Source organism: Equus quagga, chromosome 6 (assembly GCF_021613505.1).
Source record: "Equus quagga isolate Etosha38 chromosome 6, UCLA_HA_Equagga_1.0, whole genome shotgun sequence".
NCBI lineage: Eukaryota > Metazoa > Chordata > Mammalia > Perissodactyla > Equidae > Equus > Equus quagga.
Window position 1 is genome coordinate 4,850,366 of NC_060272.1, and position 12,523 is coordinate 4,862,888.

Genomic DNA, 12,523 nt, shown 5'->3' on the forward strand with positions numbered 1-12,523 from the left:
CCTGCCTACTGGCAGTGTCCCTCTTGGGCTTCCCAAACCTGGCTCCCAGCAGCGCTGTGTGCCTGTGGGCTGTGCTTTGTCTCATATTTGCCTTTCTTTACAGCAACACCTCCTCCCCTCTACACGGCCCACCTTCTCTCAGCAGGCCCATGGGACCTCCTCTGGACATACCTTTGTCCCCGGGGCAGCGTGTCGGGCTCCCTCCTCTGTGTGTTTGTTGGACTTGGCTCACCTCTTGTGGTTTCTCTCTTCCTCATTCTGCTTGCTAACATGTTCAACTCGGCATTCTTAGCATCAGCGAGGATGCCTGGCCTCTCCCACACTGTGTGTGTACCAGAGATGCTGAAATCTTATCACCCATCAGGTAAAAGAGAAGTAGGACTGGGCACCGAGACTAAGTGGGAACGAATGGGTGGCACAGGCGCTCCTGGGGCCGGTCCCATTCCTGCCAGTCTACCCCTGTGTGGCTGGACTTGGGCTTCAGAAGTGAGAAATGAAGGTGGATGTCTGAATGGCAGGGGCCAGTTGGGGGTGTGGGAAGAGTAAAGACTGGTCTCTATTTTGGAGCCGCAGAGAGAGGGAAGATGAGAAGCAGAAGCAGCCAGGAGAGCTGCACGCACTCCATCCCAACAGACCAGTTGTGCCTTCTTTTCAAAGTTGGAGGAAATAGTCAAACGTTTTTTTTTAATGCCTGGCTGGGTAAAACTGGCTGCTTTTCAAAGGTGGCTGGAAAATATATGTTTGTGGCTCTGGTGAAAGAGTCTTCGAGGAGGTGAGTCAGTGAGGAAAGTGGGGAGATGGGAGGGAAGGAAGGAGAGGTGATGGCCGCAGGGTGGAAGGACGGCTGGTAAGAAGAGCGTCCAGAAGCCTGGAGAGAGCAGCTGGGGGTGAGACGTTTATTGATGGAAGATGTCCCCCCTGAAATTAGGAAGTGAGAGGTTCATCTAGGGCCCATGTCTCTAAGCCACACATTTGCCCAGGACAGTCTCTTACTCTGGGAGAACATTCTGGGGAGTGGCTTAGGAGGAGGACCTCTGGGTTGGAGACTTGCCGAAATGGTCTCCTCTGTGTTTGTACACCAGGCTGGTGACTCAGCAACCACTGGGGAGAGCCCCCCTGACTCCCCCAGTTCATGTCTCCAGGCCCCGTTTCCACCCCGGGGTCCCACGGGACACAGCCCACCAACTCGTTTCACACACAGCCATCTGAACTGCTGTCACATGGCATCTAATTATAGCCACATTTGCTTGCAGCTGGACAAGACCAATGACTTGGAGGTGAAATGCTGGGCTTCATTATCAGTCCCTCTGCTCCCTCCTATTCCCCGGGCAGGGACATTTAATGTCCACCCCCACTGAGTAGGAGAAAGGGAAGAAAAGAAATGAAAGTGAGTCAACAAAAATTGTAAGATGGGGGAAAATTAAGAACAGAACCATGATCACATGCTGATGGTCAGAGGAGCCAAGGGAGCACCCTCACCTACTCAGAGTGGTCGTTGGCTGGGAGCCCTCCCCACGCTCTGCGAACTCAGCCTCTAGCTAGAACCAGGATGCAGCAAGCATCTCTCGTGCACACTCCTTAGTCATGCTACGAGAGAGGCAGGTGCTGCTGCGGAGCAGAAGTTCATTTTGCTTCCCAATGTTTCATGCTAATTTTTTTTTGCCAAGAATTTATCAACACTTGTAGCTGTTTTCAAATGAGAGCAGAAATATTTTGTAAGTCTAAAAAGTAGTGAAGATAATCTGTTTCCATGTTTTCCATGATTGAACGCATCAGAAATGTTATTTTATTTAACTAACTTCTCCTTTCTGTTGAATTAATGATGAAGAATTATTTCCACATCTTTTGAATCACATCTAGCTTACATTTATCAAAACAAAATGATGATGATAAAATAATAAAACAAATGCAGATGAAAACACATGGATTGTGAGCTGCTTGGCGATTAATTACCTTAAATAAACAATACCAAGCATATTTTTGAAAGTTCACAAGTGCTGTGCAAGTGTAAGCTTTTAAGAAATTATTATTTGTACTGCAACATTTGGGCTGTATTTTGCTCTCTATTTTGTTATTAATTTTTTAACTTTTTTGGAGGGGTAAATTTTATTGAAGATGTATGAAATTATAAGGGCACAACTCAGGGCATCTTGCAAAGTGGACTTGCCTATGAAATAGAAGCCAGATCATGAACCAGCACATTTCCAGAATTCTAGAAACCCCTTGGTCCCCATCCTGTCTCTAACAGCCCCCAAGGGTAACCACGGTCCGACTTCATTGACTTTAGTTTTGAGCTTTATGTAAACGAAATCACCCGGTTTGTTCCTTTGTGCCTGGCTTCAGTTTGCTCCTCATTATGTCTGTGGATCCATCCATGTGGTAGCCGCCTATGCTAGGAGCGCAGAGGCCTCCATCCTGTGAATACATACCATTGTGTGTTTATCCATTCTACTGTTTCCCTTGCGGGCTACTGTGTATACTGCTGCTGTGAACATTCTTGAGCATGCCTTTTTAAAATTTTTTTACTGAACTACAACAAAGTGCAACCATCGTAAGTTCACAGCTCAATGAACTTTTACAGATGTAACCACCCACGTGTGTAACCACCACCCTGACCAAGCAGAGAATGTTCCAGTACCCTGGAAACCTCCCTCGTACCCCCTCTTAGTCAACCCCACCGAAGGTCTTCACTGTTCAGATGGCTTTCACCGTAGGTAGTTTCACCTATTCTTGAATGGAAGACGTTGGGACCACACAGTGGATGCTGTTCTGTTGGAGAAGGGTTAAGAGTCTCTTTCAGGGCAATCCCCTCTGGGGGTTGGGGGGTTGCATAGAGGTGTAAAGAGCCATTTTGCAGAACCCCATGGCAGTAAACAAAACTTAAAACTAGCATATGCTAGTTAAGACTGCAAACAAGATGGAAGTTGGGAAATAAATATTAAAATCTCCCCTATATACTCTATACTTCTTTATGATGTTTTCATACCCAAAAAGAGTGGGAGCGCTTGGTGCTTTTTTTTTTTTGGTGGTCATCTTTTATTCACCACACCAACATTTTTTGGTAATGAGATAAAATTAAAACTGATAGAGCTGAAAAGATCAAACTCGAGTGGCGCGTAATCAGGGCAAATACTGTTTAATTAAAATGGTTTCAGCTGTAGAAACGTCTGAGCGTGTCTTTTGCTGCACGTCTGCGTGCGTCCCTGTGGGCATCTCCCCGTGAGTGGAGTTGCTGGGAAAGCCATTGTGAATACTCGGTTTGCCCAGACGCTGCTGGACGGCTTCCCAAAGTGGCTGTTCTACTGGATGGTCCCACCGGGAGCATCTGAAAGGTCCACTTTGGTTTCTGTGTAAACGGAGTCACCCGATTTGTTCCTTTGTGCCTGTCTTCAGTTTGCTCCGTATTGAGTCTGTGGATCCATCCATGTGGTAGCCGCCTATGCTCAGAGTGCAGAGGGCTCCATCCTGTGAATACATACCATTGTGTATTTATCCATTTTTAATGTCTGCCTTTAATTTCTGCCCAAGTCACCCCAAAATACATTCCTTTGTCTCCACATATTTCCTTAGTTGCGTAGGTAATTTTCTGAAAGATTCCCGGAAGAAGGGGTACAACCAGGAAGAAAATTGGGATCGTAATATCACTACAAAACTATTTTGACATTTTGCACAGCGTAGGGAATGTGAAAAGGAATTTGAAAGATAAGCTGTTTAGGCTTGGCAGATCTCCACATGTCCCTATTTGGTGGGATGTGAAACACATAAAAATTGTTAAAGCAGTGATGTTAGAGGTCTGTCTCCCATCAGAAGCAGGGAAAAACTCAGAAGATTGAGGACTTGACTTTGTTTAGCTCATTCTGAATATGCCTTCTTACAGGAGGATGCCACAGTTAACAAACTAGCCTGAGAGTGCGACGTCCTTATGCCCTTGCTCTCCCTCCTGCTCTCTCTCTCTCTCTGTCTCTCTCTTTCACGCGCACACAGCACAGCAGTTGGCGTCATTTGCTTCAGTAAAAAGGCAATCTCTAAGCAGAATCAGGGAGACTTCCTCTTCCTGCGTCCCCACGTGGAACTCACTTTAATGTCGAGAAGAGCTCCCTGTTGGTCTGTAGATCAGAGAAGGACCGGAAATAGGCTTCATTTCAAGTAAAGTCCCTGACCTCCGTCCTCCGCCTTCCTTCTTTGGCACCAGTACTGTATATCATAAATCTTCGGGAATTTTTAGTATGTAACATACTTTATAGCATTAATGGGGATGGTTCGATGCTCTGGAAATCTTTAATTGGGGCATGAAAGAAAATGGAATAATATTAATTGTTTTATTATATCCTGAAAAGTATAAAGAGACTCATATAGAATATAAAAGATATTTGATTTGGGGATACTTTGATTTACCTTTTGCATTCCTTTCAATTGTATTATTTGTTTGTGTTTCAAGTTGATCCCTGCTATTGGAGTTGCGGGTGTGTGTGTGTCTGACAGACTTCATTGAGAACTGATGTATTTTTTTCTGATTCAAATACAGTTAATTCACTTCAGTTTCCATTATACTCTTGTGGTAAATTGTTGGCTGTATGGTCTAAAGAGAGTAGAGGGAAGAGGCTAAAAGGACTGCCAAGATTGACTTGGTTTTCATTAAGTTTCCTACAGTTTTAGGGGTATAAGCAGTGATGGTTTTCCCCGAGAGCTTTCTAGGCTTCTCTTTCCCCAGTGGTCTGGTGACCCATGTAGCTGTTGGCCGTAGATGGTCTCCTGCTGTAAGAGAGACCAAGACCCACAACTTTTTGACCTTTGGAACCGTTCCCCACATTCCCCGTTTCCAAGTGCAGCCTGTCTCCATGACCAACGTCGTCAGCGGTGACTATGTGAGTCAAGTGTGTGCCTCATGGGAAGAGGCAGGGCATTGCTCTGGGGACCTGGATCTAATTTACTCGATGCCAGCACTCCACTGAGGGGAAGGCAGGAAAAAAGTGCGAGTACTTCCCAGAATGGACAAGTTCTTCCTGCTCCAGAATCCGCAACAGATGGGCTGGGAGCTAGTTGACGGGGCCCAACATATTCCAGACATCAGGCAAAAGGAGCAGCCCTGGTAAACCCATCAGATGTGCTGCCAGTAGGGAGCTGTTTGAGTCTGTGAGACCACGTATATCTTCTGATTTTGCTGAGGCGTCTAGATGCAAAATCTAATTTCTCAGGAAGTTGTGAAACTTGTGACATAGCCTTTAACATATTAGATCACCAATGAAATTGTGGATCTGAGTACCTCAGATAGTTTATGTGCCCTTTCAAATGTAGTCATTGAGGGTTGCGACTTGCATTATGTAAAGATTTTATTTCAATTAGCTGTTTCAAAGTCATCAGTTATACTTGATTGAGAAGGTTAACTCAGAGCATCATTGGTCTTCTTTTTAGGAGTGTACGCTTGAATCACAGCTGAGACACCTCCGTATGCCAGTGTGAAACCCAGCATGGGCCGTTATTGACAGCAATTGTAAAGGACCAGAAGAGTGATATTTCAAAATAGATTTCATTTAGCAAAGTAAATGTGTGTCTCATGATTTTGCTTTGTTAGTCTTAAAATTAGGTTTTTTTTTTTTAGCAGAGCCATTTACATAAAATGCTAGGCCACCCAGAATGGGAAACAAAAATCATGGTCTAAAAATGCCTTTTGTCTGAAAAGCTAACCGTAATTTAGATATTCTTAGAATTATCAATTCTTTGGATTGCCTTCTAGGGCCAGAATTGGTAATAAGATTTTCTATGTGAATAAAGGAGGTAAGGAGCCAAGAATGTCTTTAGTCTGGGATATTTATTTTTTAAATGTTTGCTTGACTTACAGTATAAGCTGGTTGGGGCAGGGTGAGGGTCCTTTCTTTCTGTAATACGGTCTGTAATAAAGGCTCTCGTCCTTTATTTCCTGTCCGATTCTCCAAGGGTTGTCGTGACCTGTAATCTTGCCCAAAGCAAAAGTGGTCATTTGTTGCCCACACGCGCCAGGTGTGTTTCTAGAGCGAAGACTCAGGAAGCAGCTTGACCCCAACATCCACAGTGGCGGCCCTCTCACCTCTTATCTGGGATCTCCTACAATTAAGGCGTTTACCGACAGCTTAAGGGAACAAGTCCAGGAAATTCATTTTTATAACCTCCCTCAAATTGGATAAAGATAAGCTTCTGAAATTTTATCAGCATCTCAGAAGAGGAGACCCAGAATCACCAAATAGCCATTTCAGCTTCAGTTGTTTGATTCTGTGCCTCACCTAAGTTTTGAAGAAACCGTGTTGAACTGTGAGCAGGAAAACCCGGACTGTTTCAGGCCGCTGTTGGGTTTCTGCCAGCTGAGCCTGGTTGGTGGGTGACATTTCCTACATGGACGTGCAAATGAAAGAGTCTTTGCCTGGTTGACTTTTCCTTCTGGCATCGCAGGAGTGGAGTGGAGTTAGCGGAGTTGAAAGAGCAGAGGTGTGTTTCTGGACCTGGCTCAGAAGCAGGAAAGTGGGGGCAATGGGATGGGGAGCAGGTGGACCCGGAACCTCGGGTACTTGGAGCCGCCTCACCTGTGGGGCTTTCCTGCTCTGGGGGCTAACCCAGCAGCTCCGGGCATCCGTGCACCCCCGAGACCCGCCCCGCCTCCCTGGCTGGTCTGGCGATGTGGACCGGTCCCACAATCATTGCTGAGTTCTCTCTGTGGAGTGTTTCCCCCAGGGCTGTTACCCAGTAATGTGTTGTGAGCTGACATCCCACTGCCATTGGATTGTTATCTTGGGGTGTTATTTAAGGTTGATCAAACGGGCAACACCACTGCCACCCACAAAGCCGTAGGAACCCAGTACCGAGTACTCTATTGCATCTATATGCCCGTTTATTAGTGTTTTGACAACTCTGAAATTGGGGTAGATCTAACAGGTGGTGATGTGTCATTGTTTAATCAGCGCTATTCTTTCCTGGTGTGGGTCACAACCAGGGTAGTCTCAGACAAAATACAGTCTACATGAGGCTTGGTGCCGGGCTCTGGCGCTGCCCCTTGCGGGTGCTGGAGAGACACATGAGCACAGGGCCGTCCGAGATGTGTGGTGAGGGCCACAGGAGGGGTGTGTTCTGGGACCCACGAGGGAGCAGTCACCCCTCACCCGGAGATTAGACAGGAGTGGTGATGTTGAGTGAGGCCTGTCTCTTCAGTCTCCCCGGCCTTGTGTCTGTACGTCTTGGATGAACCTTCTGGAGCATAGGTGTGAGATTTGGGCCTCATCTCTGCGTGGTCGCCAGAACCACTCGTGCTTCACAGATTGTCAAGCGAAACTGTGCACGTGGATTGATTTAAAATGTTAGGAGGTTATGAGAGTGCATGCTGAAAATTGCCTAAAATGTGAGTCAGGGAAAGAAACAGATCCGTAATCTCTGGAGCCTGTTTGGACCGTTGTCAGTTGTCCCCATTTCCAAAATATGAAATTAAGAACAGCTTACTGTCTTAGAGGGACTTGTTCAGACTTCACTTTATAAAATAAATATCTCCAGATGCAGTTGTTTTATGCAGAAGATCTCCATGGCGATGGCGCTGAGACTTGAGTATACTGTTAAAAATATAGACGTCATGTGCTCACAGTGCTATTAATAGCGTGGCTGTATTTTCAGGAAACTGTTGTCACCTGAAGCAGAATTTAGGTATGCATTTTATCTCAGACTTAATACAGAGCCTCTAAGAAAGATAATTAATTTTTTCCATCATTCTGCCTTACATTCTGTCCATAATACTTATGTCTACATTGGTTTAAATTTGAGTTTTTCTAAGGAAATTGCAAATGTGTATAGGAACCATCATGTTTATCTTTTAACGTGTTGGCAACTTTATGTAATGGAAGTTGAAGTTGGGTTCTAATTTCAACCTTGTCCTAGCATTACATTAAACCTCCTAATTCAGTTTTCACACCTGTAAAGTGGGGATGGTAACACTCCTCTCAAAACAATTGTTAGGATCATTAAATAAGATGATGGCTGATTGTCAGGGGCACCTCGTGGGCTTTCGAACACCTTAGTTCCCTTCTCCAGCTTTTATTATGTGCTTGGCTTCTTTCCCTTGCATTTTTAACATTAATTTATGTGTTCTTTGTTGAACATTCAAGCTTTAATTGGATTAAAAAATCAGTTCTTTAAGGTTTAGGCTTAAAAATCAGCCCCTTTATGTATTTCCTCTTTGCACGAACATTTTTTGCATGCCTGTGTGTCCCCGGGAATTCGAAGGACAAAGCATGGACTCTGCTGGGCCCTGTCTCCCCTGGTCTCGGGTCTGAAACTCCTCAGTCAGAAGTGTGACATTTTCGTAGCCTTGCAATTATGGACGACGTCTTGTTAACGTAATTGCTTGGAGAGTCAACTTCAAAACGTGTAAGCGACATCCTTCGCTTTTTGGACTAAGTGTTGGTCTGATATGTTCTACTCCAGGACTGTGGTTTTGTCTGTTAGAGTTAGAGATGTGGGCCGTCAGATAAGTACGTACGTGGCAACCCCATTAGAACAAATCCAGATATTACTTATTTTAAGACTGTGCTCATAATAACAGGCCAGGACTTCTCCCATAAATAGGTGAAGACGCCAAAATCATTTCGCTTCAAATATTGACCTTAACTTGCAAGTATTCTTCTATTTAAAGATGTTTTCTCTTATTTCCAGGGTGGTTGTGCTGGCTCTGGCTGCGGAAAGTGTGACTGTCATGGAGTTAAGGGACAAAAGGTGAGTGGCCAAAACTTAAGTGATAATTCCTTTTGAATCGCCATCAACGTGGAAATCACTAGAAGCTACATTAAAATTAACTGAATAATCGACAATTCATGTTGAAGCCTTATTACTATTTTAATAATTTCCCCAGAGCAATACAAATGAAGTAGAGCCAGGCTTAACAGTATTTCTGAGGAATCTTAACAGCTATTTCCCAAAGATTGTAATAATTAGTGGCAATTAATGTAGAAAAAGAGATTTAGTTTATTTTCCTTTTTTAACTCCAGAGGGAACAAGTATATTGGCAGAAAATCTGTCGAGTCAATAGTATTCTTTGGAATTAATATATAAGAGCTAAATATTTTTCTGAAAAAAGAAAAGTTTCTATTGCACTTGAGGGCCTTCTGTTCAAATTTAGTATTTTTAAACTTTTTTTTTTTTGGTGAGGAAGATTGGCCCTGAGCTAACATCTATGCCAGTGTTCCTCTTTTTGTGTGTGGGAAGCCACCACAGCATGGCTTGATGAGTGGTGCGTAGGTCCAGGCCCGGGATCCAAACCCAAAAACCCTGAGCCGCCAAAGTGGAGCATGCGAACTTAACCACTACACCACTAGGCTGACACCAAAACAATTTTTAATTCATAACATACTTGTCTGGATTTATTTACAAAAACAGTGAATATTTATTGTTTCCCAGATGTAAAATTAAATTTTTTTTCTAGCAAGTGCTCCCCTCTCTCTCATTTAAGAAATCTGGCTCTGGATAAAGATCTTTTTCTCTGGAAGACAAGTCCTATCTGTGCATTTCAGTTGTTTGGGGCGAAGGTGCTTGTCTGGTTTTGACCCCGAGACAGGGCAGCATCCTGAACTGCCTGGTGTCACCATGGAAACCAGGTGTGGCAGTGAGACAGCATGGCCAACAAACATGCGGTGTGGGAGCACAGCAGGTTGAGGCCAAGTGGAAGGGGGCGAGCCCCGGGGACCACTGTCTGCCTTCAGGAAGCCGAACGGGCCAGCTGGGCCAGCATTCGAATTTTCTTGCTCATGGCCTGTCAAAAGCTTGTGGAGTCACAGACTCACACTTTTGAAATTCAGCAAATTCTACTTCCAGAAAATTGTTTCGTTTCTTTTTAGCTACTTGCTGAAGTATCAACATTTTTCTTTTAAAAAATATGCTCACAGTTGGTGGCACTGGTATTAGCTGGATAAATTTCGAATAAATGAAGTATGTGAAACCATCTTTATTTCTCTCATTATCAACTTTATCAACTATAATTCATCTTCACGCTCTGTTTATCCTCTTACTTGAGAATTTTTTCTAGCTAGTTCTAGTGTGCATTCTCAGGAGTTATTTTAGAGTAGAGGCAAGTATGCTCATACCACAAAGATTTTCTCATTTTTCGTCTAACTTGAATTATACACGTAAGCACACTGAACTAACAAAGAAATCCTTAAAACTATAAAAAATAGAACTTTCAGATGTCAATAAAGAGGAAATGAAGGCCTAAATCAACACTACTCTGTTTCTTTTTCTTTGGTGAGGAAGATTGGCCCTGAGCTAACATCTGTGCCCATCTTCCTCTCTTTTATGTGGGATGCTGCCACAGCATGGCTTGATGAGTGCTGCTTGGTCTGCATGTGAGATCTGAACCTGTGAGACCCAGCCCACCAAAGCGGAGCGTGCGGACTTAACCACTGTGCCACCGGGCCGGCCCTTCTCTGTGTAACTGAAAGCATCGGGATGTGGAGAGGAGCAGGCAGAGTTTCTCACTCTCTTAGAGAGAACAGGGTCCATTCCACCAACTCTTGATTTCCACTCCCATCCAGCAGCTGAAGACCCCAGAGGGACTCCACCCATAAGGCTTTGGTGTTTTTCAGGCTTCCTATTCTGTACATGTATTTTCTAGCCTGATTCATTTTAATTTTTACCAAAAACCCACCCATAATGTAGAACAAGGTAGACTTATCCAGATACAGCTTTCCAAATATTTTCCGCTAACTTCGTGACTTGATGACGGCTAGTCAGAGGCTTGGCCCACTTCAGTTCAGAGTCGGTTAAAGATCTTCAGAGAAGGCAGGGGGAAAACTGAGTGACAGCAGCACCTAGCGCCCAACCCAAAGAGAAAAGGGTCTTTCAACATTTTGTTTCAGAATTGCACCTCGAGGCACCCTTGCTGTGGCTGATGCGCTCGGCTGAGGCCAGGTCTGTGTTTATGGTGACATGGGGATGTGTCGCAGGGCCTGCGTCCACCTTGGCTGGGGAAGATCAAGGGCAGGAGAGCCTTGAAGCGGAAGACCTGCCCTTAGATAGCACTGCTCTCTCGTGATACGGGTTCCGGGTTGCCTCCTCCTCTGACCAACCTAAGCCTTGAAATTGGAAAACCGCAGAGCTCCCACTGGGACTGGGGTGGAAGGTGTGAAATTCTGTTCTCCCCCTTGCTAAGCCTCGAGCTTTCCCAGCAAAGTGAATCAGACATCCGGCTCCAGGACCTTCATGGTCTTTCCTGGCCCGACTCTGCTCCCTCAACACTCAGTCTCCTCCATTGCCCACTTTGGATTTTTTATGTTATTATTAAATACAGACTGTTTAAGATAATATACTGGCAAGCTATAGGTTAAACCATTCTGAATTTGCATTTCCAAAGACTGTAATGATTGAATGGGTTCAGGAGAGCTCTTGAAATCTAGGGGGATAGCTAAATGATTTAGTGTTATATCCTTTTAAAAAAAATTGGAGATCTATCTTTTCTCCTCTTGAGCATAAATATTTCAGGTTCACATAGCATGAGCAAGGAGAGGTCCTTCCTCCCACGGAAAGAGGAAATTTTAAACTTCCTCTTATTGTCTTGGAAGTGATGTTAAAGTAATCAGATTAATGATGTGAAAGGCCTAGACCTTAACTGAGCTAGGATTTCAGATCTGGTTCCATGTTCTTATCCAAGGTCAGATAACAAAGACATTTATTCTTGGCTGGCACGTCAGTAAGAGAAATTGGTCTTCCTCAAATGCCACCACCTCCCACACATTCTCAGAGTACCCAAGTCCTAGACATGCTAATTGGGTGTAAATGCAAAATGAGTGAAGGGTTCATAATCATAGAATTTAAATCTAGTGTCTCAAAACCCAAGCCTGCTACTGGGCGAGGTCTTCAATTTCATTGGAGTTATTTTGCTGTTTTGCTATTCTCAAATGTCTACAAATTAAATGAATTTTGACTTGTTTTTGAAAATAGGATAATAGGAGCCACATAACCCAGAGAGAATTAAAGTTACCTAACTGGGACAGAGTGTCACGGCCTTTGAAATTTGGAAATCCTTGTTTCTGAGACATGTCTTAACCACATCTCCTTGAGGAACACTCTGACATGTTGGCTATTTAGAGTCCACCAATGGAAACTGGAATATCTCCAGGATAAATTGCCAGATCTCTTTTGGCCAAGTCCTGCTTTCCACGGAGATGTGATTAATTGACAGAATGTCCTATAGTCTCCAGATAGGATGAGTAAATGTTAATGCAGCAGATTGTTCGTCATTTTGTAACCTCATTGCTATCAATACAGTACTGAGTGTCTTATTTGGAGTTCAACAGTTAAATGGATTTCAGTGTCTTCGCTGAGTTGTTTATTTTCCCACTTCCCTGGCCGGCCGCTCGTATCTTCAGATGTTTTCTCTTAGGTGATTAATTTAGGTTTGTACACAATGGCTCTGTGTTCTTCCAGAGGCCTCGGTGATGTGGGAATGTTATCTACTTAAACTGATTAGGGTTTTGAATGCTTGCTTACTCAGAAATAGCCAAAAATTAAGCTCTTCTTTTGC

The 12,523-nt window shown here is 44.1% G+C and overlaps 1 protein-coding gene across 1 annotated transcript in view; it reads left to right on the forward strand.

The window, feature by feature from the left end:
- Positions 1-12,523, forward strand: part of COL4A1 (collagen type IV alpha 1 chain) — a 146,911-nt gene that overhangs the window by 53,436 nt on the left and 80,952 nt on the right. Inside the window, exon 2 of the mRNA XM_046664031.1 lies at positions 8,665-8,724. Coding sequence (XP_046519987.1) covers positions 8,665-8,724 — 60 coding nt within the window. The remainder of the gene's footprint in view (positions 1-8,664; positions 8,725-12,523) is intronic.